The 26,016-nt window shown below is 47.7% G+C and overlaps 2 protein-coding genes across 9 annotated transcripts; one reads left to right on the forward strand and one right to left on the reverse strand.

Annotated features, from left to right (window-relative positions):
* LOC122692664 (zinc finger protein 550-like) lies at positions 1–9,953 on the reverse strand. The gene is made up of 4 exons (XM_043900460.1): positions 9,736–9,953; positions 6,826–6,952; positions 5,951–6,046; positions 1–1,146 (listed from the first exon to the last, which is right to left on the reverse strand). Exons 1-4 carry the CDS (start codon positions 9,760–9,762, stop codon positions 140–142), a joined length of 1,257 nt encoding a protein of 418 aa, XP_043756395.1. The 5' UTR covers positions 9,763–9,953; the 3' UTR covers positions 1–139.
* A 334-nt stretch (positions 9,954–10,287) lies between these two features.
* Positions 10,288–25,575, forward strand: LOC122692660 (zinc finger protein OZF-like). Of its 8 annotated transcripts, none has more exons than XM_043900452.1 (5): positions 15,431–15,692; positions 18,910–18,948; positions 19,119–19,180; positions 19,808–19,934; positions 21,209–25,575. In XM_043900452.1, exons 4-5 carry the CDS (start codon positions 19,901–19,903, stop codon positions 22,681–22,683), a joined length of 1,509 nt encoding a protein of 502 aa, XP_043756387.1. In that variant the 5' UTR covers positions 15,431–15,692; positions 18,910–18,948; positions 19,119–19,180; positions 19,808–19,900; the 3' UTR covers positions 22,684–25,575. The 8 variants fall into 8 exon arrangements, with proteins under 8 accessions (XP_043756384.1, XP_043756387.1, XP_043756389.1 ...); XM_043900454.1 differs by having other exon boundaries at positions 15,431–15,606; XM_043900449.1 differs by lacking the exons at positions 15,431–15,692; positions 19,119–19,180 and adding an exon at positions 10,288–10,439.
* Positions 25,576–26,016: the final 441 nt, after the last annotated feature.

A 26,016-nucleotide genomic window follows, 5' to 3' on the forward strand; every position in this document is an offset into this window, starting at 1 on the left:
CTCCCATGTGACCATCTGTGGGTTTGAAGAGGGGCCCAAAAAAGCCTTCTCCAGTGTTCTTTGCTGGAAGAACTTTTCCCCTCCAGCCTGGATCTCCTGCTTAAAGACCAAGGGCGAGCGGCAGGTGAAGGCCGCCTTCTCAAGTGTGAACCCGCTGGTGCTGCAGGAGGTGGGACCTGCGCTTGAAGGCCTTGCCGCACTGGGAGCACTTGAACGGTGTCTCCGCGGTGTGGATGACCGAGTGCTGCAGGAGGTAGGTGCTCCGGTGGAAGGCCTTCCCGCACTGGGAGCAGGCGTAGGGCTTCTCGCCGGTGTGGACCCGCTGGTGCTGCAGCAGCTCCGAGCTGCAGCGGAAGGCCTTGGCGCACTCTGCGCACTCGTAGGGCTTCTCCCCAGTGTGGATGACGTAGTGCTGGATGAGGTGCGCTCGGTTGCTGAACGACTTCTCACACTCTTTGCATGCGAAGGGTTTTTCGCCGGAGTGGGTGCGGTGGTGGCGGATGAAGGTGGAGCGGTGGGTGAAGGCCTTGCGACACTGGCTGCACTCGTAGGGCTTCTCCCCCGTGTGCACCGGCTGGTGCTGCAGGAGGTAGGACCTGCGCTTGAAGGCCTTGCCGCACGCGGCGCACTTGTACGGCTTCTCCCCGGTGTGGATGAGGTAGTGGCGGATCAGCGTGGAGCTCTGGCTGAAGGCTTTCCCACACGCGTTGCACTCGTAGGGCTTCATGCCCGTGTGAATCCGCTGGTGGCGCACGAGGTACCACTTTCTGTTGAAAGCCTTCCCGCACTGCTTACACTTATAGAGGTGATGAAGGGGGGTACCTTTTCCAGGTCGCTGTGGCTCACGTGGGTGGAGAAAATCCCCCCGAGAAACTCTCTCCTGGAACGCCCCTGAGTGCAGACCATCACCTGCCCCTAAACCATCATCCTCAAGGCTCCTCTTCCCAGGATGGGCCTCCTTACCAGCATCCATCTCTGGCCTCTCTGGACCTCTCTGCATTTCCAAGAGCCCTTGTGGAGCCCCAGCTCGCCCCAACCTGGAGTTCCAGGAAGATCCCAGAGTCAGGCTTCCCCGGAGCAAGGCTTCCTCAGATAAAACCGGCTGCGAATTGCTTGGCTCTCTGGTCTGACATTTTGCTCTGTCACCTGGAAAGAAGCCAATACATGAAGGGGGATTTTTAGTGATGCAACAGGGCAGGAACCAAAGCAACACTTCAGTGGACAAACGAGGATGAGGGCAGCGCCTCTGACACCTGCTGTGGCTTTACACCAACATAACCTAGATTTCCAATTACTTTTTATGATCCTTGTACCCTGACAGCATGAAAGGGGTGATCTGAGGGCAAGATGGGCCGGGAGACAGAGGACCTGAAGCAGGGGAGGGAGGACAGCTTCAATAAAACTGTCTGGAGAGCATCTGTCCCGAGGATTGACGTCTTGGTTCTGTAAGAATGCAGGAATGTGCCATCTTGTGACACAGGGAAGAAATAGCCCATCTTCCCTGAGATGTGTTTTGTGTGTGTGTGTGTGCGCGTGTGCGCGCACATGCTCGGTCATGGCCGACTCTTTGTGACCCCGTGGACTGTAGCCCGCCAGGCTCCTCTGTCCATGGCAAGAATACTGAAGTGAGTTGCCATTTCCTTCTCTAGGGGATCTTCCTGATTCAGGGATCGAACCTACATCTCCTGTGTCTCCTATATTGGCAGGCAGATTCTTTACCACTGTGCCACCTGGTAAGCCCACAAGCTGGGTCCTAATGCAGACACTGGAGTTGCCAGAAAGAAGGATGCGGTACTGGGTTGAAATAGAAGAGTAAGTGTGAGTAGATTCACCCCTGGAGACTGCTTAAGAATTATAAGAAAATGGAATGTTACTCAGCCGTAAAAAAGAATAAAACCATTTACAGCAACATGGATGAACCTAGAGATGATCATACTAAGTGAAGTAATTCAGAAAAAGATAAATATCATATCACTTATATGTGGAACCTAAAAGAAAAAAAGATACAAATTCAACTAATTTACAAAACAGAAACAGACCCACACACAGAAAACAAACTTTTGGTCACCAAAGGGGAAAGGGTGAGGAGGGAAAGATAAATAGGAGTTTGGGATTACTTGATGCACACTATCATATATGAAATAGATAAATGACAAAAACCTCCTGTATAACACAGGGATTATACTCAATATCTTGCAATAACCAATACAGGAAAAGAATCTGAAAAAGAATATATATGTGTGTGTGTATAACTGAATCACTTTGCTGTACATCTGAAACTAACACAACAGTGTAAATCAACTCTATTCCAATTTTTTTAAAAAGGTGCCTAGAAGATGACCTGGGAGGTAATAAGTGTTATCTAAGTGGCTGAAACTTCCCTGGTGGCTCAGTGGTAAAGAATCCATCTGCCAATGCAAGAGAAATGGGTTTGATCCCTGGGTCGGGAAGATCCCCTGGAGAAGGAAATGGAAACCCACTCCAGGATTCTTGCCTGGAGAATCCCATGGACTGAGAAGCCTCCGGCAGGCTACAGTCCATGAGGTTGTAAAGAGTCAGACATGACTTATCAAATTAACAACTAAAACAACAAGTGGTTGATACACAAAACACTGAAAATAGTGCCTAAAAAAGGAGAGAGAGGAATTCCCTGGCAGTCCAGTGATGAGGACTCCATGTCCTCACTGCTGAGGACTGGGTTCAACCTCTGGAGATCCTGCCAGCCTTTGTGATGTGGCCAAAAAGGAAAAAAAGGGTTAGAAAAAGAAAACAGCACGAGAAGCCTGGTGAAGGCAATACTACAGGGGCGGTTACAGGAAGAAGACAGTGACAACCTCAGAAGAGAAGGGGCAGAGGGACACACCAGGCCAAACGGTAGGAAACACGAGTTTCCGCTGCTGAGGGGCATTAATGTGGTGTCAGCAGGAAGGGCTCTGGAGTCAGAATGCCTCAGTTCCAGGCGTGGTTTGTGGGATCTTAGTACCCTGACCAGGGATCAAACCCTCGCCCCCTGCAGTGGAAGCACACAGCCCTCACCACTGGCCCACCAGGGAAGTCCCTTCTCTCTTCTCTAAGTCATAATTTCCTCACCTGAGAGACGAGAAGACTTTCTCCAGCTGTAATGAGGGTTAAATGAGAAAATGCCTACAAAGCTCTTGGCACAGTTCTTGGCACCATGTGAGCGTTTATGGTGGTTAATTTTGTACATCAAGTTGACTTGGTGGTTGTGCCGAGCTCTTTGTCCAAATACCATCCGGCGTGTTGCTGGGAAGGTACTTTTTAGGTACTCAGTTCAGTTCAGTCGCTCAGTCATGTCTGACTCTTTGCGACCCCATGAATCGCAGCACGCCAGGCCTCCCTGTCCATCACCAAGTCCCGGAGTTTACTCAAACTCATGCCCATCGAGTCGGTGATGCCATCCAGCCATCTCATCCTCTGTCATCCCCTTCTCCTCCTGCCCCCAATCCCTCCCAGCATCAGGGTCTTTTCCAATGAGTCAACTCTTCGCATGAGGTGGCCAAAGCACTGGAGTTTCAGCTTCAGCATCAGTCCTTCCAATGAACACCCAGGACTGATCTCCTTTAGGATGGACTGGTTGGATCTCCTTGCAGTCCAAGGGACTCTCAAGAGTCTTCTCCAACACCACAGTTCATACTGACAGTGAAATTCTCAGACTTTGAGAAAAGCAGATTCCCCTTCATATGTTGGGCCAAATCCAATCAATTAGTAGCCTTAAGAGCAAAGACTGAGGGGTGGCAGGTGGGAGGGAAGGCCAAGAGAGAGGGGAGGTATGTGTGCCAATGGCTGATACATTTTAATGTATGGCGGAAACCAACACAACATTGTAAAGCAATTATCCTCCAATTAAAAATACATAAATTTTTTTTTAAAAAAGAGAGAAAAGACTGAGATGCCCTAGGAGGAAAGAATTCTGCCTCCAGACTCAAGGCTGCAAGCATCTACTCTCCCAGCTTACTGGCCTGCCCTGCAGATTTCAAAATCTCTTAGCCCTCACAAGCACATGAAGCCAGATCAATAAAGTAGATCTCAATGGACACATATTTCTTTTGGCTCTGATTCTCTGAAGCAGCTGAATGTCAGTATCCTCATTGCTCTGGGGGGCAGTTAGGATGACAGCAATGCCACCCTCCAGGACAAGCCATCTTGTTCTACACGCCAAAGAAAGAGACCTCAGAAGAAACCAACCGTGGTGACACCCAGCCTCAAGAACTGAAACTGCTGTTCAAGGCACCCACTCCCATCCTCAGAAAGGAAAAAAGAAAATCTATCCACAATGACAGAGTGTCAACAGTGGGGACTGCTACAGGAGCAGCTACTGACAAGGACGGGGCACCAGAAACTGCCACAGTCCTGGAAATATTCTAAATTTTAGGTGGGGTAAAGGATACTTCAGTTTATATGTATATTAAAAAGTAAAGCTGAAAAAAGAAAAACTGAAGCTGAAATCCCACACCTGGGCATAAATCCAGACAAAACTCTAATTTGAAAAGATTTGAGAGAGTCAATTTCTAGGTAGGCTGATAAGAACTCTAGGGTCCCCGAGGAGGAGACAGGGGTCTGGAGTTCTCAATAAGGAGAAAAGGACAAACTTTTTTTTTTTTCACATTCCTAGTCTTAACATAACTAAACAACTCAGCTTAAACTCTGTACTAAGGATTATATAGCAACAATGTATTCTGCTTGAGGACTGTTTCTCTTTGAAAACCTTCTGACTAATCCTGTTATCTTAAAATGTAAACTGTGGGAGTGGGCCTAGTAAGATCTTTACAACCTTGAGACACTTTTGCAGATCTTTTTCTTCTATTTCTCACTGTATAAGCCCCTTTAACATTTGTTGTAAAGCTGGTTTGGTGGCGCTGAATTCTCTTAACTTTTGCTTGTCTGAAAAGCTTCTGATTTCTCCACCAATTTTGAATGAGATGAGACATTCTTTTGATTCATTGTAATAACCAATTTAAGAAGTATATAGCTCTCTTGCTAAGACCAGCAAGTGGGGCACTCACCATCCCCCTTCTGATGTCTATGTCAGAAGCTTTCTCTGTCCGTTTTTCATTTTAATAAAACTCTGCTACACAAAAGCTTGTGAGTGATCAAGCCTGGTCCCTGGTCCTGAAGCTAAATCTTTGAAGATCATGAATCTGACGTCGTTCACCGTAGGCTATCAGACACCCACACCCCTGTGTTCACAGCAGCACTATTCATAATAGCCAAGACATAGAAGCAACCTAAATGTCCATCAACAGATGAATGGATGAAGATGTGGTGCTTATATACAGCAGAATATTACTCAGCCATAAAAAAGAATGAAAGTATGCCATTTATAGCAACACAGATGGAACTAGAGGATATTATGCTATAGTGAAATAAGTCAGACGAAAACAAATGCCATATGGTATAACTTATGTGTGAAATCTAACGATACGACACAAAAGAACTTATCTATGAAACAGAAACAGATTCGCAAATGTTGAGAACAGACTTGTCGTTGTCAAGTGGGGCAGTGATGAGGGGGAAGGAGTGGGAGTTTGGGGTCAGCAGATGCAAACTATTACACACAGGATGGATAAGCAACAAGCCTACTGCACCGGGAACTGTATCAGATGTCCTGGGATAAACCATAGTGAGAAAGAACACATACACGTGTTTAACTGAGTCACTCTGCCGTATACAGCATAACCAGCACAACACTGGAAATCAACTGTGCTTCAACTTAATAGAGAAAATTAAAAAACAAAAAACAAGGAGGAGGAGGTGCCTGGATCTCCAAACAATGGTGTGGTCCCAGGCTGGCCAGCTGATGCACACCAAACCTCAATGCGAGAGAAACCTCAGACCCCACGAAGGGCTTCACACAGCAGCTCAGAGGCACCAGTCCCCGCACGTCCTGAAGGCTGCCGTGAGCCCAACTGGACAAGCTAGCTGCTCCTACCTGGGCCGGTACCACGCGGGAGGCCTCTGGCTCCTGTCCACAGCTTCTGCCCATGCTCCAGCAGGTGGGTCAGCTCTGGTTTGGGAACTGGGTGCCCTGTGGATGGGGCAAAAAACAGGACACAGGTGTTTGATGAGAAGAATGAAACCCTTCCACCCTGTCTGGGACTCTGTCACAGGAAGAGGAAGACCATGAATGTAGCTGCTCCCACAGTAAAGAATGTGTTGATTTGTGACCCGGAACCCAGGGCGCACACACCACTCCAGGGCTGCAACTGCCGTAGAGGGTGGGGTCGTCTGTCTGCACAACACCCTTGCCCTTGAACGTCATCACCAGAAGCCAGTCCTGGGCAGGGGCACAGCGACAGGACCTGGGAAGGGGACCCTCCTTCCGGAACGTGACTGATGATTCATCTAAGTCACCCTGTGCTTCAGAACCACCCAAGGATGCCTAAGCCCAACCTCAAACCAAAGGAAACAAAACTGCTCAGGGTCACATCGAGGCATCGGTATTCCCCAGGCCTTGGTGGCACTGATGACAAACGCTATGGAGGGCCTGCCTGACTCACCTTCTCTTCAGAGATCCCTGCTAACTGGCTGTGGGACATGTGACCCCACCAGGCTGGGTCAGTCAGCTTCCCGGCAGAGGAGTCAAGAACAGGGACCTCAGGCTGATGGCCGAGGGTACTGGGCCCCGGGATGAGGGCTGGCATTCAGAGGGACACTACTGCTATCCCAGACACAGACCAGGCAGGAGGAGGGGCCAGCAAACTGCAGGGCCCATGGGGAGGAGGAAGGGTGACTCCCGTGACCTTCTGGTCAGCCAGAAACCAGGAGGAGGCTGGGTCCTCACAGGTCTAAGAGCTGAGCACATACCCAGGGAGACCAGGAGCCCGCAGGTCTCCAGCATCACCTCCCGGAACAGGGTCCTCTGGTCCAGGTCAAGCTGTCCCCATTCCTCCCGGGTGAAGGTTACGGCCACATCCTTGAAGGTCACCACCACCTGCAGAATCAAACACAGGCGGCAGTGTTGGTGCTGCGCACTTGGGTGGGATCAAGCTAGTCACTGTTGGCGGTGAAATGCAGAGACCCATGAGGTGCAGAGAATCATGAGGCCTGCTGAGGGCCAAGTTCTGTGCTGGGTTCAAGGGGGAAGCAGATGCAGCCTTGGGACATAAAGCAACTGTGGCTGAGAGAAAAGCCTCGGGTGAAGGAGGCCACGGGAGATGACACAGACAGTGGTGTTCCACGAGGTCTGGGGGGCAGAGGTTAAGTGCTCTCGGAAAAATCCCCAAGATTCCAACAATGGCCACAGCAGCGACGGCACCTGAACTGCCCTCACCCTGTCTGAGTGCCTGCCCAGGCTGAGGGCTTCACACGCTGAGGTTCAGGTGACTGCAGATCCCTCGCTCTGGGCCAGAGATCTGGGGTTCAGATGAAGAGTCTGAAGTCTGACACTTCCTGGCAGTGTGACCATAGACACAACATCTCATCACTTCTCCAAGCATCAGTGTCACCATCAATACTACACTCATTCCCACTGCACCAGGATCTGAGAACTAAAGAGAAAATGACACGTCCACACACCAGATGTGGGAGGGCTGGCACAGTGAAGTCGGCCATGTCCGTTCTAAGTTTTAGTAAGCCCCCACTCAGCCCACGAGGTAAAGCCATCATCAACTCTGTCTCAGGCAAAGACCTGAGGTCCAGGGAGCCCTAGAAAGTCACCCATAACCTCAGGTTAAATTACAGAAGTAGGGAAATGCCCTGGTGGTCCAGTGGTTAGGACTCCATGCTTTCACTGCTGAAGCCCAGGGTTCGATCGACGGCTGCAGAACTAAGATCCCACAAGCCATGTTGCGTGGCAAAAAAAAAAAAAAGGAAAAGAACTGGGAACTGAACATCCATCCAGCAAAAGACAGCAGAGAGTTGCCAGAAGATGGGCAGGTGGGAGCCAGGGGTACCTCAGCCAGAAGGAAAACGGCCGGGAAAAGACTATCCTAACAGGAGACGCTGAGGCACAGGGATGGGGGGAGAGACAGCCCTGCAGAGATCCGGGATCAGACAAGACAAAATGCAAGAGCAAAAGCTGCACACCAGGCAGGAGTGAGTGCAGTGAGCAAGGGAAGAACAGAAGGGGAGGAGTGTGGAGACACTCACAGGGCAGATCCAGGACAGCCCTGTGGGCCACCGTGCAGGAGCCTGTATTTACTGTAGGTGTGATGAGGGCACCTGAGTGGGACGTTCATTCATTCCACCATTTCCTGAGCACCTTTTATAAGCCCGGGCCATTCCAGGTCTTGGCAGAGAGCACCACAGGCGCTCAAGTTCTAGGGCTGGAAACAGATGTTAAATGAACAACTAAATAAATGAACACAACAATGTGAGGGGGACCAAAAGGTTCCAAACTCAAGAAAAACGAGCCAGAAGGCTGAGGAGGTGACTGTCCGCTTGTGATTGGGCACCAGGGAAAGCCTCTCTCAGGACAGCGAATGGAAGTGAGTCTGAAATAAAGTGAAGAAGGGAACCAAGTGGATGGGAAATTAACAACTACGACAAGTCCTGACAGTGATCAGGACTGTGATGAGGGCACTCAGGGCAATGGCTATGCAGTTACCCAGGACCCCTTGTGTTTTTGTGTCCAAAGGGACCCCACATTCCTGTAGACCATCATACCTGACCATTTAAGCAGACACACTCTGGCTGTAAACCAACCAAAACCTAACTGCCACTCCTGAAGGGTGTGTGTCCTATGTCAGGCTTAGAACGACTCTGTGAGACCCTGTGGATTGTAGCCCGCCAGGCTCTTCTGTCTCTGGGATTCTCCAGGCCAGAATACTGGAGTGGGTTGCCATGCCCTCTTACAAGGGACCTTCCCGACCTGGGGATTGAACCTACATCCCTTACATCTCCTACACTAGCAGGCAGGTTCTAGTTCTAGAGCCACCTGGCAAACTTAAAGGTAAATTCCTTGGTCTTTTGGGCTCCCAGCTGGTCCCGACACCTCTTCTGTCCTAGCAGAGCAGCAATCCCCAAACTGCTGCAGGCTACTGCTGCCTCTTCCCCACCCTACTCCTTATTTTTATAGAGGATACAGGACAGGGAAGCCAAGGATCAGATTCCCCCAGGGATGAGCCTCTGCCATCAACATGGGCTCAGGAGGCACCTCCGTGAAGAGAGCCATAGTGATGCTCCCTGGACCATGCTGGACACACGGTAATATATGTCATCCATGTGCCTTTTCTATTTCCCTAAACCCAGATGGAGGAACTTTAATATAAAAGCCAAGCACAGGAACTATCCTGGCGGGCCAGTGGTCAATAATCCCCTATTGAGAGGACACCAGTTCGATCCCTGCTCGAGGAACTAGGATCTCACATGCCTCACGACTCAGCCAAAAAAAAAGTCAAGGGCAGCACTGAAAGTTACTCAAGGTCCTAGACTCGACAAGGGGCGCGGCCTCAACACGCAGAAAGGTCTCAGGACTGTGCGGCCTGCGCTCCGCCCTGCAGGTCCTTCCACGCCACTGGCGTGGGCTTGGGGGGAGGAATTCTAGAAGGCACGTCTTCCCTTTTACACGACGTCCCAGTGACTGACAGAAACAGGATCCACCGCACGGAGCCCCTAACCTCGGCTCCCAGACGGAGCACAAGCGACCCCCTCCCGAGGCTCCGAGACAGTGTCCTGCAGAAGACAAGGCGACGAGCCACAGGACACCGCCGTCCAGCACCGCAGTACGCCGGGGCCACGTGGGTGGGTCCGAGCGGGCGCGCATCGTCCACTCACCTGCGCCGGGGTCAAGAGCGCCGCCATCGCACCGCGGAGAGTGCAGGATCACGCGACGGGTCCAGACGGCTTAGCTGACCCTCCCCTAGATCGCAGAGGCGTACGTGGGCCTGCCTTACTGTCCTCGCCGCTCCGTCCCCAAACCCCGGGAAACAGTCACCAAAAGCAGACAAAACCTCCCGATCAACAACAAACAGCCTCCCGGACGAAGCAAGAAGTCCCGCCCCTGAAAACGCCCCCTTCTGTGACGTTATCATCCCGTCCCTCCCAGCACCCACAGAGCATGGCCTTCTGGGTAATGTAGTCCTGCGTCCGTACGGGAAGGGGCTGCTGCTAAGTCGCTTCAGTCGTGACTGACTTTGTGCGACCCCATAGACAGCAGCCCACCAGGCTCCCCCGTCCCTGGGATTCTCCAGGCAAGAACCCTGGAGAATTTCCTTCTCCAATTCATGAAAGTGAAAAGTGAAAGTGAAGTCGCTCAGTCGTGTCCGACTCTTAGCGACCTCATGGACTGCAGCCAACCAGGCTCCTCTGTCCATGGGATTTTCCCGACAAGAGTACTGGAGTGGGGTGCCATTGCCTTCCCCGCCGGGAAGGGGAATCCACTGCTTCTGGGAGCCAATGGCCCAGACGCCTGGAGACTGAAGCGGGCAAAGGGCCTACAGAGACTCCAACCAAGGAGACGAGGCATTGCGTGTTTCTAAGTAAGTGGATGTACTGTATTGTAAATTTTTTAAACTTTGTGTTCTGCTGCCTCACCATCCCCACAGTCTGCGAGCACCCCGCTCAGGTGATGACTGAGCTTAGGGTACACCACTCAGGGTACACCACCATTCAGGGTACACTAGAGTGATGAGATTGTGGCTCCTGGCACTAGCTTCCCTTCTTGTCCTCCATTGTGACCTAGTGACATTCCAGTGCACCAATGAAGTCCCCTCATGACATTTGCCTGTAGCCCCTCTGGGTACAACAATAATGGTGGTTGTCTAGAGGCCCTCTTTGTCTCTGGGCTTTCCTCCTACTAAGTTGATCAGGCTCCCAGAATATCATGTGTGTGAGAGCTCAGTTGCTTCAGCCATGTCTGACTCTTTTGTGACCCCATGGACTGTAGCCCATCAGGGTCCTCTTTCCATGGAATTCTCCAGATAGAATACTGGAGTGGATTGCCATTTCTTTCTCCAGAAGATCTTTCCCACCCTGGGTTCCAACCTGAGTCTCCTGTTGTCTCCTGAATTGCAGGCAGATTCTTTACCCACTGAGCCATCAGGGAAGCCCACAAAGAAACTATAGGGGACTAAAAATAACTGTGTACATGTGAAGTTAGGACAAGTTATAAACAGTAAGATACCAAAAAAATCAAACACCCAGGTATCACTTCTTAGGTGTCTGGGGCAAAAGGGCACTATGCATGAGCCCTGCAGAAAGTGCCACCAAGTGGGTGTGAGACCACCTAAACCAATACACACTGGGTGCTTATAAGCCTCCAATCAATGGTGTTTCCCTATAGTAGTTTCAAATGGATTGGGACAGATACAATTAATTAAAAAAAAAAAAAGACAACGAGACATCAGAAAAGAAGAGCAACTTACTAAATGCTATTTCCTACTAGGACGTTGGCTGCCATGATCACAGTCTGAGCATGTGTGAAAAAGGGGCAACTTATCCCCACTTGCCTGGTGATCCAGTATTTAAGAATCCACTTGTCAGTGCAGGGGACATGGGTTCGATCCCTAGCCTGAGAAAATTCCACATGCGCAAGGCAACTAAGCCCGTGTACTACAACTACTGAGCCTGTGCTCCAGAGCCTCGAGCTGCAGTTACTGAAGGAAGTGCCTAGAACCTGTGCTCCACCTGTGCTTTCACTAAGAGGAGGGTGAAAAAGCTGGCTAAAAACCCAGCATTCAAAAAACTAAGGTCATGGCATCCAGTCACATCACTTCACGGCAAATAGATAGGGAGACAATGGAAACAGTGAGAGACTTAATTTTCTTGATCTCCAAAATCACTGCAGATACTGACTGCAGCTATGAAATTAAAAGACACTTGCTCCTTGGAAGAAAAGCTATGCTCAAACTAGACAGCATATTATAAAGCAGAGACATTATTTTGCCGACAAAGCTCCAAGCCAAAGCTATGGTTTTTCCAGTAGTCATGTATGGATGTGAGTAGTTGGACCATAAAGAAGGCTAAGCACTGGAGAGTTGAAGCTTTTGAACTGTGGTGTTGGAGAAGACTCTTGAGAGTCCCTTGGACAGCAAGGAGATCCAATCAGTCCATCCTAAAGGAAATCAGTCCGGGTGTTCATTGGAAGGACTGATGCTGAAGCTGAAACACCAGTACTTTGGCCACTGATGTGAAGAACTGACTCACTGGAAAAGACCCTGGTACTGGGAAAGACTGAAGGCAGGAGAAGGGGACAACAGAGGATGAGATGGTTGTGAATCTGTTGCCTCAGATTGGGACTTGAATCCATGTGCTGGGACTTGAACCCAGCCAAAACCCAGTTTGGGACTTGAACCCACGTGGCTGGGACTCAGTTCAGTTCAGTTCAGTTCAGTCGCTCAGTCGTGTCTGACTCTTTGCGACCCCATGAACCACAGCACGCCAGGCCTCCCTGTCCATCACCAACTCCCAGAGTCCACCCAAACCCATGTCCATCGAGTAGATGATGCCATCCAACCATCTCATCCTCTGTCGTCCCCTTCTCCTGCCCTCAATCTTTCCCAGCATCAGGGTCTTTTCAAATGAGTCAGCTCTTTGCATCATGTGGCCAAAGTATTAGAGTTTCAGCTTCAACATCAACTCAAATGCAGCCAAAACCTTGCTTGAGATTCAAACCCATGTGGCTGGGACTCAAACCCAGCCAAAACCCACAGTACCTGGTTTCAGGACCTAATGAAGCTCAGGTTCTTGATGTCTCATCACAGAAAGAATTCAGTGATGACAAAGTGATAGGTAAGAACTGGATTTATTCAGATTCAGAGAGAAGCACATTCCCCAGACAGAGTGTGGGCCATTGCAGAGGGCGAGTGTGGCCCTGAAATGTGGCGTGGTTAGTTTTTATAGGCTTGATAATGTCATGTGTTAATGGGTAGGAGGATTATTCCAACTCTTTTGGGGAAGGGGTGGAGACTTCCGGATTTGGGCCACCACTCACTCCTTGGTCTTTTGACAGTGCCTTGGAACTGTCATGGCACCTCCCGGTGTGTCATTTCACTTGCTGATTCAGGATCAAGGTCTAGTCTTGTCTGCAATCTTGGTCTCATTTGATTCTAATCGATTTATGTTGTGTCTTTGGGCTATGTCATTCTTTAAAAAATTGTGCCCTACCTGCCCCTTTCCCTCCTGTTACAGTTGGATAGCATCACCGACTAGATGGACATGAGTTTGAGAAAGCTCCGGGAGTTGAAGCTGGCCAGGGAAGCCTGGCGTGCTGCAGTCCATAGAGTCACAAAGAGTTGAATGTGACTGAGTGACTGCACTGAACTGAATTGAAGTGAACTGAGACTGTAGCCCATCAGGCTCCTCTGTCTATAGAATTCTCCAGGCAGGAACACTGGAGTGGGTTGCAATTTTTTCTCCAGGGAATCTTCCCCTCCCAGGGATTAAACCTGGGTCTCCTGCATTGCAGGCAGATTCTTTAGCACCTGAATAACCAGGGAAGGCAGATGGTAAATGCATTTGTCGTTGTTGTTCTGTCTCTGGCAAATGCTCTTGGCAAGTGCCAATTTGTAGTTGACATCAGCAAGGAATGAGGAAAAAGGTGCAGTCAAGGAGAGAGCTTTGGGTTGTCCACATGGCATAGAGGTTCTTACCAAATAAGACTAGGAGTTCAGAGTCTTCCATCACAACCCAGTCATGTTCTTTAAGGTCCTCAATGGCTTGAGAGCCAGAGGCAGCCAATTGATCTTGAGGTTTTATATGAGATTGAAAGCAAGAGTTAGAACTGGTTGTGGAACAACAGACTGGATCCAAATAGGAAAAGGAGTATATCAAAACTGTATGCTGTCACCCTGCTTATTTAACTTATATGCAGAGAACATCATGAGAAATGCTGGGCTGGAGGAAGCACAAGCTGGAATCAAGATTGCCGTGAGAAATATCAATAACCTCAGATATGCAGATGAAACCACCCTATGGCAGAAAGTGAAGAACTAAAGAGCCTCTTGATGAAAGTGAAAAAGGAGAGTGAAAAAGTTGGCTTACAGCTCAACATTCAGAAAACTAAGATCATGGCATCCAGTCCCATCACTTCATGGCAAATAGATGGGGAAACAGTGGAAACAGTGGTTGACTTTATTTTTCTGGGCTCCAAAATCACTGCAGATGGTGACTGCAGCCATGAAATTAAAAGATGCTTATTCCTTGGAAGGAAAGTTATTACCAACCTAGACAGCATATTAAAAAACAGAGACATTACTTTGTCAACAAAGGTCCATCTATTCAAGGCTACGGTTTTTCCAGTGGTCATGTACGGATGTGAGAGTTGGACTATAAAGAAAGCTGAGCCCCCCAAAATGGATGCTTTTGAACTGTGGTGTTGGAGAAGACTCTTGAGAGACCCTTGGACTGCAAGGAGATCCAAGCAGTCCATCCTAAAGGAGATCAGTCCTGGGTGTTCATTGGAAGGACTGATGTTGAGGCTGAAACTCCAATACTTTGGCCACCTGATGGGAAGAGCTGACTATGTGAAAAGACCCTGATGATGGGAAAGATGGAGGGCAGGAGGAGAAGGGGACGACAGAGGATGAGATGGTTGGATGGCATCATCTACTCGATGGACATGGGTTTGGGTGAACTCCGGGAGTTGGTGATGGACAGGGAGGCCTGGCGTGCTGTGGTTCATGGGGTCGCAGAGTGGGACACAACTGAGTGACTGCCCTAAACTGAAATGTCAAATATTCCAAGGACTCGGAAAGAATGCCTAAAACTTGCCACAATAAAGGGCTTACATCTTCCTCTAGTGATGGCTTTGGCACTCAACCCTGTTCTACCCTGTTCAGACTCTAGCTTCTGGGTCCAACTGCAATTAAAATTCTTTGTGATACAAACCTCTCTTTGCCTTTAAAAGCTCCTGACGTTTATTCCCTAGCAGGAGACTGTTAGTGTGGCTATTTCTATATGTGTTCGCAATTGGAACTCTTTGATCCTATGTAAATGTGCCGGGCAAGATTATTGCCTCTGGGGTTTATTTAGGTCCACAGGACCAACGACAGACTTTATTATCTGACTGTATGCTTTTTGTTAGCCAATAATTAAAAACACCGAGATATTTTGTTGCATATAATTACCTTTAAAGTTTTTTCCTCCAAATCATACTGACTAGATTTTACTTACTTGAAAATTTCTCCAAGATTTGCATAAAAAGTAATAATAGCTGAGGACTGTGGCTACGCTCAGTCTTTTCACGAGGGAAACGCCTGTTTGCTAAACCTGTATTTACTTTTAGCTGAGAAATGGTAGTTAAAGCAGAATTTTGTAAAGATTATACCTAAAGGCTTTCTTGGGTCTACTTTTTAATCTCTACATCCGTCAGAACACGTTAAGGCGAGACCCCGGGGCTTTGTAACGCAAACCGGAACCGAGGGAACTACACTACCCAGAAGACCATGCGCCGGTCTGCCTTGTTCTCCGCACCAATGAAGCCCCCAAACTCTGGCTCTTCCTGGGTTATGAAATAGGAGGGGGTGGGATTTCCGGCGCCTTTTTGATGGCGGTCGTTTGACGGCTTTTGCTGCAGACTGCAGAACCTGAGACTCTAAATAACTCGGTGCAGCCGGCCTTAGAGAAACTGGGAAGAACCCAAGGGGCGCCGTCCACAGTGCACAGGAGTGAGCGGACTTCGGGACACTTCCAGGATTTTCGGCCCAGGTCTCCGCCATTATCTCGCGCTTCTGCTGGCACCACTGCGCCCACAGGGTCCTATGGCAACCGACGCGCTGCAGGGCCCGCCCCAGGTGACAGTTCCGTCCCCAGATCCTCAAGCCCCCGTGAGGGTCTCCTGCTCACGGCGCCGCGGCTTAGGCCCGTCTGCAGAAGTTTAGGCGTGCGTGTGTGGCGGTCCCCTTTCTGACACGCTGTGTGCTGAAGTGTGGAGTGTTAAAGGCCGTGGGCCCGGCACGTGCCGATCCTTGGAGGCGCACACGAGCCAGAGCGTTAGGGAAACTTGGGGTTGGAGTCCTCTCTGCAGGGACAGGGCATATGAAGAGGAGTCAATCGTCTGGGTCAACTGGGCCGAGAGCATTCTGGGAGGCATGGAGGGTTGCGAATAAATTAGGAATTCGCTTGAGTTTTAAAGTATTTCAAAGCCAGCTCCGAGGAGTACAGACTGGGGAGGAGGAGATGAGGGTGGAGGCGGGGAGACCTGGGCAGGCTTCTGAGTTAGAATCCGAAGAGTAAGGTGTTTTCTGGACGAGAGTGATGGGTATGGCAGTTGCTGACCTGAAACAAGTAGCCTGCCCTGTATTTCGCACACAAAAATGGGCTTCAAAAAATTTTTTTTTCAGGATCTTTCGGGAAATTGCAATTGGGGTGTGTCACTATGGGGGAGTTAACACTTTTATAGAGATTACAAAGGGAAGCTAAAACGGCTCTAGTCACCAAAAAGCCCATGGCTTTTCATTGTCTGAGTCCTTTCCAGGAAAAAGGAGACTCTTCTTCCTTTGGAATACCATTCTTGTCTCAGGTCAGTGAGGGCTCCCTCTTCTGGTGTGCCAACTCTAATTGAGGTTTCTGTTTAATAATTTTTTTTTTCCCAAAGGAACGTAACAGATAATATTCCTAATAAGTCTTACAGGTAATTGGCATGATTTCCTGGTGAAGTAAATGTGGCTCTGAGCTAAAGACAGAGTAAAGGACAATAAAGGTTTTCTTTACTACCTGAGACCACACTGATATGAGAAGTCAGTTTTAGGGAGAGAAGAAAAGTTGGATTTGAGACATGTTGTTTCTGAGATTCAAAATTGAGGTAATGTAGGGGCTGCTAGAATCTATAGTCTGGAATTAAGGGAGGAGGTCACTGGCTCAAGGATGTCCTTGTGGGGACACCTAAATCTGGATCTCAAATTTAGGTGGGAAAATTTTTTCACTTTTCTGTGAAAGGGGACCTGAGATGAAAGAAGAGGTGGGGCTGGAGGGCAGAGTGGGTGGGACTTTGAGATGCTGCCTAAAAATGGGAGGGTCCTGAGGCTCCAGGGCTTTATAAGAAAGCAAGGGTATAAGCTTTGGCTGGGAAGGAGGTGGAGAAGGAGGGGTGAGGTTGTGTATGTTGACTGATGAATCCTCCGCCAGCTGACTGTCTGTTCCTTTTGGAGCCACAAAAATTGGGCGATGCTGACCAGTCAGTCAGTCTTAAGTTCAGTGAAAGGGCACAGGTGCCTCAGCTCTTCTAGGAAACTACAAGGTTAAAAATGTATAGACTGAACAACAAAGGCCCATCTAGTCAAGGGTATGGTTTTTCCAGTGGTCATGTATGGATGTGAGAGTTGGACTATAAAGAAAGCTGAGCCCCCCAAAATGGATGCTTTTGAACTGTGGTGTTGGAGAAGACTCTTGAGAGTCCCTTGGACTGCAAGGAGATCCAACCAGTCCATCCTAAAGGAGATCAGTCCTGGGTGTTCATTGGAAAGACTGATGCTGAAGCTGAAACTCCAGTACTTTGGCTACCTCATGCGAAGAGTTGACTCATTGGAAAAGACCCTGATGCTGGGAGGGATTGGGGGCAGCAGGAAAAGGGGATTACAGAGGATGAAATGGCTGGATGGCGTCACCGACTTGATGGACATGAGTTTGAGTAAACTCCGGGACTTGGTGATGGACAGGGAGGCCTGGCGTGCTTCGGTTCATGGGGTTGCAAAGTGTTGGACATGACTGAGCGACTGAACTGAACTGAACTAAACAAGTTAATCTTGTATAAACAAGTACTAATTGTTTTAAATGAGGATGAATATCTGTGCTAGGTTTTATCTTGGGCTCCTTGGAATTTCCTAGCTTTAGGACTGTTCTTTGTTACAACTTGCCCCTGTTTCACACAGGAGTTTATTTATAATTGAGGTGACTTAGGATTGGACTGGTCGCCAGGAAGTAAGGAGAATAGAAGGTTAAATTCTCAGCCCCATGTGGAAGTTCCCAAGAATCAGAGGGGAACTGGAGACCATGTATAAAAATTGCTGAGGAATAAAATTCAAGGAGCCTCAAGATCACTGAACACCTTGAAACAATGGAAGTCTTGGGAGGGTGGCTGTACTGAAAGGGCCTGAAAACCCCTGCTGCCCTCCACTTCCACTACCTAGACATAGACATCCCTTCCATTGGGCTGTTCTAAGTTGTATCCATTACAGTAAGCCAGCAGTAAGAAAAGTGTTTTCCTAATTTTCATGGGTTATTTTTATCAAATTATCAATACTGACAGGTTCAGGGAAATCCCTGAATTTGTAGCCAGTGGGACAGAAGTACTGGTAGCTTGGGGACCAGGGATTGGAACTGGCTTCTCAGAAGAGGTCAATTTATGGGACTGAGCTCTTAAACCTATGGTCACGAATTTCAGGGAGTATAATAATAGGAGTGAATTCTGTCATGAAATCAAATAATTGGTAGTGGAAAAGAGATACTTTGTCTCAGAAAGCCTTGAAAGACATGTAAGGAAATCCTGATTTAAAAAAAAAAAACATTTATAGAAATCTTAATCCTGTGTTATGTAATAGTGAATCTTAGCGTGGGAGAGGTTAATAATGCATTTGATGTTTACACAACATTAGGAGGTAGACATCTTAAGTGTTACCCTTTTACACCTGGGCTTCCCTGGTGGCTCAGAGGGTAAAAAGCCTCTGCCTGCAATGCAGAAGACCCAGGTTTGATCCCTGGGTTGGGAAGATCCCCTGGAAAAGGAAATGACAACCCACTCTAGTACTCTCGCCTGGAAAATCCCATGGATGGAGAAGCCTGGTAGTCCATGGAGTCGGACACAACAGAGCGACTTCACTTCACTTCACTTTTACACCTGAAGACACTGAGACTCAAGGAGGTTGAGTCTTTATCAAAGGCTATCAGAGTTGTCAGGTTATAGCTCTGAGTCAGAGGTCAGCCTGAGGTGACTCATCTTCAGGAAAGGACACAGCTCCACCTTTCCATCCTCACCAAGATAACCTTGATCTCAGATCCTCCCTCTTTTCACAGGTTCCCATGGTAGCAGCAGCCTTTATGGTCCCTGGACAGGTAAGTGGAGGAAGCCCCAGTACCTCTCCCGATGTCATCCCACCCCTAGTATTGACACACAGATACAAGAGACACAGTTATCCTGGGCTTGTTGGGCTTTAGTTCTAGCCCTGGGGTCACCTAAGGTGCAGGACCTGTGAAGTGGTACTGAGGTGGTCTCATGTGTCCAGTGGAGAAGATGAGGTGGTGAGATGTTCCTGGGACTGGAGCCAGCCTGTCCGTGTGCCTGGAGGTGAGACCAAGTGGGGTGTGTCCAGGACACTGCAGGACCCAGGACGTGGGTGGATAAAGACAGAGCACAGCCTTTCCTGGGGTGGGGGCCTGAGGAGCTGGGTGCTTTTCTGCTGTGCAGGGTCAGGGACAGTCATCTGACATGACACCACAACGTTTGCCTTTAGGTGAGAGTAGGGACACTGTGTCTGAGACGGGAAGTGAGAAGTAGGAGTGATGGGACTTCCTTGGTGGTCCAGGGGCTAAGACTCTGCGCTCCCCATGTAGGGGACCCAGGGTTCGATCCCTGGTCAGGGAACTGGATCCCACATGCCACAAATAAGAGCTGGTGCAGCCAACAAAAAGTAGGAGTGATGAGCAGGAGGACTGTCCAGAATTATGTATCCTCGTGCTGAGTCTGAGATGTGGCAGGGGTGTCTCACCGGAGGTGTCAGGTGTACAACTAGACACACATCTGAAGATCAGGTGGGGGCAGGGTCCAGGTGTGAAGATACTCCTGAGCAGGTGGGCAATGTCAGATTCCAGGCCCTCAGGTCATGGTGTTGTGCCATGAAGGCTGTGCTATGTTGTGGGGAGGGTGTTTTAGTTACAGAGGCCTCTGTGAACTCATGTGTCCCCCTCCTGACAGGGCCATGTGACCTTTGAGGACGTGGCAGTGTCCTTCTCCCAGGAGGAGTGGGGGCTCCTCGGCGAGGCTCAGAGACTCCTGTACTATGACGTCATGCTGGAGAACCTGTCCCTGGTAGCCTCCCTGGGTAAGAACTGCGTCCGCACACACCGCCTGTGCTGGGCTCGGCCCTTCTCTCTGCGTGGCTCACTCCAGCCTTCCCAGCCTGGGTCACGGACACTGCTTCCTTCCCTGGCTTCCTGGCATTTGAGCTTTGTGCCCCCACCCATGCATGTCTAGTCCTGTGTCACATGCCCTGATGCCTTTCACAGAAGTGTTTGGTCTCAGAGGCTTGTTAACTGTCTGTCCAGTTTGCTTGGGACTTCCAGTTTGCTTTGCCATCGCTTGTGTGTTGACTATTCTGCTGGGTGGGAGATCTGTGTCACAGATTTTAACCCTTTTTGTGTGCACTGCCTGTCTCAGGAATTAGAGACATGTGGTCAGCATTTATGGTCAACACTAGGTTATTTTTGGAAGACTACTTAAGGTTCTTCTAGTACCATTTTTTTTTTTTTCTGAAGTCTGTCATTGGTTGATTGACCCTGGGCCAGTGTCTTTCTCATAATGGCCCCATTTTCCCCTCAGGCCTTTGATCTAGTAAGTTCCACAGTCACCCAACCTGACCTGGGGGTGGAGGTGGCCCTGGGTGCCTGACGAGGTAGACACTTCTCTAGTCATTGGAAGAAGGTTGCTGGATCCTGGTTCTGGTGAGCAGGGGCTGTAGGAACGCACATCACAGGTCATTTCTAATCCTACAGGGAAATGTCCTTTGCTCACTAGTGTTTTAGTGCCCAGATTCATCATGGTCATACTCTTTTGTTTCTTTTCCTCCCTGTTGTGACACTTGGTCCACTTTTCCTTTCACTGTGACTTCTCACCTCTTTCTGTCTTCTACCTAAGTGTCCTCCACATCTCCCCTTTCCCTCTCTCTTTGAAACCTTCTCCAATATTATGTGTTTAGTATATCGTATATGTTTATGTTTAATGTATTTTTAGAGGTGCATGTTTACGTGTATGGTATTTGAACACCAGGCAAACAGGTATAATTGCATTTTCCTGGGTTAGGACACACGCTGTACAGAGCTGACACTTGTCTCCACCAGAAAACCCTGGTGACTGCCACTGGCCAAGGACTGAGTTGTTCCAGGGTCTCCTCCTGGCGCAGCTCCATATCCTGTGTTCTCCTTAGTTTGAAACATTTCTATTTTTGTGACCACCAGGGACTGAGAAATGCATCGTATCCCCTTCTACCACTTGACCCTTCCTCCCTTGTTTTGAACACAAACCCATGGGCTCATTCCTACATATGTACTTCCCCACCAAAGTCTCCATACACTTTATCAGCATTTTTTATGGTTTTAGGGTGTTGGCGTGGAGGAGATACCGAAGAGGCCAGTTCTGAACAATGTGTTTCTGCAGAACAAGTGACACGAGACAGGAATCCACAGGTGGACCCATGTATCCTGAAGGCTGTCACTTCCACTGACATGTGTGCCCTGATGGAGAAAACCCTGCCCTCTTCTGGGGCTTCTGGGAAAATGCTCACTTCTCACTTGCAGCAGCACCAAACACAGCTCAGTGGAGAGAAACGTCTCAGGAGGGATGAGAACGGGGCCTTGCTCGTGACGAGCTGCAAGATCTTTGTACCTGACACTGTGTTCACATGTGGAGAGGCTGAGGAGGATTTCCTCGGTAGCCTGGGCTTTCTCCAGCACCAGCCCCCCCACGCTGGAGAGCATCCACACAGAAGCAGGCAGAGCAGGGGGGGCTCTCACCCTGGGCAAGGGCATTACAAGTGCAGCGAATGTGGCAAAGCCTTCAGTAAGAAGTACAAATTCACAGAGCATCTGAGAGTTCACACTGGAGAAAAACCATATAAGTGCAATGACTGCGGGAAATTCTTTAGACTCCGAGGGGGTCTCTCTCATCATCGGAGAGTTCACACAGGAGAAAAGCCTTTCGATTGCAGTAAATGTGGGAAAGTCTTCATCTACAAATGTAAGCTTGTTCAGCACCAAAGAGTCCACACTGGAGAAAGACCCTATGAGTGTCAGGAATGTGGGAAAGCATATGCCCGCAAGGATTCACTTGTCCAGCACCAAAAAGTCCACACTGGAGAGAAGCCTCATAAGTGCAGTGAATGTGGGAAGCTCTTCCTGTACAGAAATAAACTCCTTGTGCACCAGAGAATCCACACTGGAGAAAAGCCTTTTAAGTGCACCGAATGTGGGAAATCCTTTAGTTACAAAACAAGTCTTATTATCCACCAGAGAACTCACACTGGAGAAAGGCCTTATATGTGTGGTGAGTGTGGGAAAGCCTATGTCAACAAAAAGAGTCTTATTGTCCACCAGAGAATCCACAGTGGAGAAAAAGTTTATGCCTGTAAGAAATGTGGGAATTTGTTTGTGAGCAGCTTCGCCCTCAACAAACACCAGAATGTTCACACCTCACAGAGGCATTATGAGTGCAGTGAATGTGGGAAAGGGTTCAAGAGGAAAATCACACTCGATGAGCACCAGAGAATCCACACTGGAGAAAGACCCTATGTGTGCAATGAATGTGGGAAAGCCTTCAAGCTGAAGAACACACTAATTAGCCACCAAAACGTCCACACTAGAGCAAAGCCTTTCCAGTGCAGTGAATGTGGGAAGCCCTACAGTAACAAAACAAGTCTTATTGTCCATCAGAGGATCCACACTGGAGTGAAGCCTTTTCAGTGCAATGAGTGTGGGAAGCCTTACAGTTACAAAACAAGTCTAATTGTCCACCAGAGAACCCACAGTGGAGAAAGGCCTTATGCGTGTAGTTCTTTGTACACAGCTCCAAGGTCATGATCTAATATGTGTGTGTGTGTGTGTGTGTGCGTGCGCGTGTTCAGTCGCTCTATCATGTCCAACTCTTTGCAACCTTCTGAACTATAGCCTGCTAGGCTCCTCTGTCCATGGGACTCTCCAGGCAAGACTACTGGGTTGGGTTGCCATTTCCTACTCCAGGGGATCTTCCCGCCCAAGGGATCAAACCCATGTCTCTTGCATTGGCAGGTGGACCCTTTACCACTGCGCCACCAATGTTCACACTGGAGAAATGCCTTCTGGACTCATGCTTTCCTTCACTTGAGTTAATATCTAGTAGCACAACTCCTCGTCATAGAGTAAGTGAATGTTAAACTCATGTAGGGTCAGTCCAACTCTTCCCAAAAGTGGTGGTGTCCTTTTATAGTCTCATCAGAAGCACCACAAGCCAAGTTCCTGTTCTTTACATTCTTACTTGGTATGTTCAGGCTTTCCAATTTTAGTGACACCATAGTTGTATAGTGGGCCCAAGTGATTTTAATTTGCATTTCTCTAATGATATGATGCCAAGTGGTCTTCCATGTGTTAATTTCCAACCACATATCATTCTTGAAATTTCTGTTCATATAACTTGTTCTAATTACTGAGTTTTGACGTTTTGTCATTGCTTACTGATTAAGGTACTCTAATGGAAATACTTAGCAATACAATCTTCCAGATTTGGTTTAGTCTTTTCAATCACTTAATCCAGAGAAAAAGTTTTTAATTTTATTGTAGCCTAATTTGTTCATTTATTCTCTTTACTTTTTCCCTTGCTTCCTCCTGTAACTTTTATGGTTTGAGGTTTTTACTGATGTAAGTGAATCATTTTCAGTTAATTGTGGGGTTTAATTTTTAAAATATGGACACCCAGTTTCTGCCATAATAGTGATTTAAAGATCATACCTTTCCCCCTGAATTGCTTTAGTACTTCATTGAAGGTCAATCATTTATGTATGTTTATTTTTGGAATTTCTATTCTGTTGCATTTATCTACTTTATTTATGCCAGTATTTTCACGTATTGACTAATTTGTTTTCATAATATGTCTTGAAATCAACATTGTGTACTCCTTTGACTTCCTTTTTTTTTTTCTTCAAAGTCATCATAGCCGTTCTTGGATCTTTGCTTTTCATATGAAGTTTAGAATCCACCTTCTAGTTTATACAGTACAAAAATCCTACTAGGAGTTTGAGTGGGATTGCATTGATTTGTTTTTATTTTTTATTTTTGGCCATGTTGTGTGGCTTACAGGATCTAGAGTCCCTCAATCCAGGCCATGGAAGTGAAAACACAAGCGTTATAACCAGTGGACCACCAGGACATTTCCTTAATTTTCAATTTAGGAAGAAATACTGAGTATCCCAATCCATAAACATACATCTCCTTTTATTTAGATCTTAATTTTTGTTAACATTGTTTTTAGATTTCTTTTTATTGGTCTTGCATATGCGTTTTCTAAATCTGGTAATACTGTGAATGGGAACTAATTTTTTTTTTCCTTTGTGAATTGTTCAGTGCTAGTACACTGAGAGAGATCAAACTGCAGATAGAAGCAGTCCTTCTTAATCATTTTATAAATAACATCTACAAAAAGTTATTATAAATACTGTATTTTTGAACCATTATTAAAGTATTCCTTTTAGCATAAAAGAAGAACAGCTGCTCATTGTTCTCAATTCAGCATTATCCTGGAGTTCCAATTTCATTATAAGGCAAAATAATAAATATGAAGCAATTGGAAAGGAGGAAATAAACCATCTATATATAGTAGGTCCTTAGTTTTCATCTTCACTAGTAGTCCAAATATGGACACTCAATTTAATGGCCAGACTCATCATAAACTCCTTATTTTTTTATCACCCATTTGCTGCCCTTACTTCCTTAGGAACCATCACCTTCTATGACACTATGCAACTTAAACAGAAGAACTGCTTATGTATTTTTCTATCAAATACTAAGTTCCAGCAGGGAAATATGTATTTAAATGTTGTGCACTGACATATTCCATATTCCTAGAAACATGTCTGAAACTCCTGGGATAATAAATGTCTTGAAATATAGAACAAAAGGAAAATACACACTTAACATTCATTTGCACAACTGTGGATATACCTTCTAATTCTCCTCACTCTGCTTTTTCCTTCAATTTCCCTGCCCTCAGTGCTCTGAGCTATGGGAAGAAGTCATGTTTTGCAAAAAGTCTTTAAATCAATTAAAAAAATCCCCAATAGGCATTTTCCTTCCCTCACTTATTAGAACTCAGGGGTTTTTTTTCCCCATACATTCCAGTGGGATTTTGATTATTTAAAAAACCAGCTTCCCACCATCAATTTCTTCCACTCCTGACAGATATCTATCATATGAAGCACTTTCCATAGCTCTTGGTAGCTACACAGCCCCAAATATTTTTCAGAGTTTGTCTCCACACCCTACACAAATAACTGTTGGTGCACTTACAGGTGATCACTTTGCCAGGAGCAGATGACATCATGGGGGGTCTAAGCCTTTATCTCAGGCTTATATGTCCTCACTGCAGACGCACAGAGGTTGCGATGGCAGACCTTGTCCTGGGAGCAAATACACATTTGGTAAGTATCTCTTCATTTCAGGTATCTGATTCTTAGAAAATGTTTATCTCAGGGAACCCAAGATTAACTGTTCTTTCAATTTTACTTACCAAGGTTAGGACAATAAAAAAGGAAACGCCTTAGATAGATCATATCTATGGATACATATAGATACAGACAAGAACAAACCCATAAAAACAGGAAAGGCATTTGCTGAGGAAACCAGAGGCAAGTTGGCCCTCATCAATGTGCTTCAGGAGTGCCTGACACCTCCTCCCTCTCCTCTAGATAAGGTGACAGTGAAAATGTTAGTTGCTCAATTGTGTCTAACTCTTTGAAACCCTATGGACGGTAGCCTGCCAGACTCCTCTCCTTGGGATTCTCCAGGCAACAATACTGGAGTGGGTTGTCATTCCCTTCTCCAGGGGATCTTCCCGATTCAGGAATCGAACCCAAGTCTCCTGAATTGTAGGCAGATTACTGAGTCATGAGGGAAGCCGTCAAGATGAGGTAGGTTGTAAGTAATAAGATGAAGATGAGCTCCCAGTCTAGGTTGACACCTAGGTTCTGTGTGCATATGTGCTTAGATGCTTTAGTCATGTCCAACTCTATGACCCCATGGACGGTAGCTCACCAGGCTCCTCTGTCCATGGGATCCTCCAGGCAAGAATACTGGAATGGGTTTCCATGCCTTCCTCCAGGGGATCTTCCCAACCAGGATCAAACCCACGTCTCCTGCATTGCAGGTGGAGCCATCTGGGAAGTC

This window comes from Cervus elaphus, chromosome 4 (assembly GCF_910594005.1).
Source record: "Cervus elaphus chromosome 4, mCerEla1.1, whole genome shotgun sequence".
Taxonomy (NCBI): domain Eukaryota; kingdom Metazoa; phylum Chordata; class Mammalia; order Artiodactyla; family Cervidae; genus Cervus; species Cervus elaphus.

Bases quoted from the DNA above. Each gene is read 5' to 3' on its own strand.
- LOC122692664 (XM_043900460.1), bottom strand. From the start codon at position 9,762: ATGGCGGCGCTCTTGACCCCGGCGCAG. The intron at 6,953-9,735 runs GTGAGTGGACGA...TTGATTCTGCAG, and splicing joins CGCTCTTGACCCCGGCGCAG to GTGGTGGTGACCTTCAAGGA. The intron at 1,147-5,950 runs GTAGGAGCAGCT...GCTTCTTTCCAG, and splicing joins CCCGCGTGGTACCGGCCCAG to GTGACAGAGCAAAATGTCAG.
- LOC122692660 (XM_043900447.1), top strand. From the start codon at position 15,660: ATGGCAACCGACGCGCTGCAGGGCCCGCCCCAG. The intron at 15,693-18,909 runs GTGACAGTTCCG...CTCTTTTCACAG, and splicing joins CGCTGCAGGGCCCGCCCCAG to GTTCCCATGGTAGCAGCAGC. The intron at 19,935-21,208 runs GTAAGAACTGCG...TTATGGTTTTAG, and splicing joins GTCCCTGGTAGCCTCCCTGG to GGTGTTGGCGTGGAGGAGAT.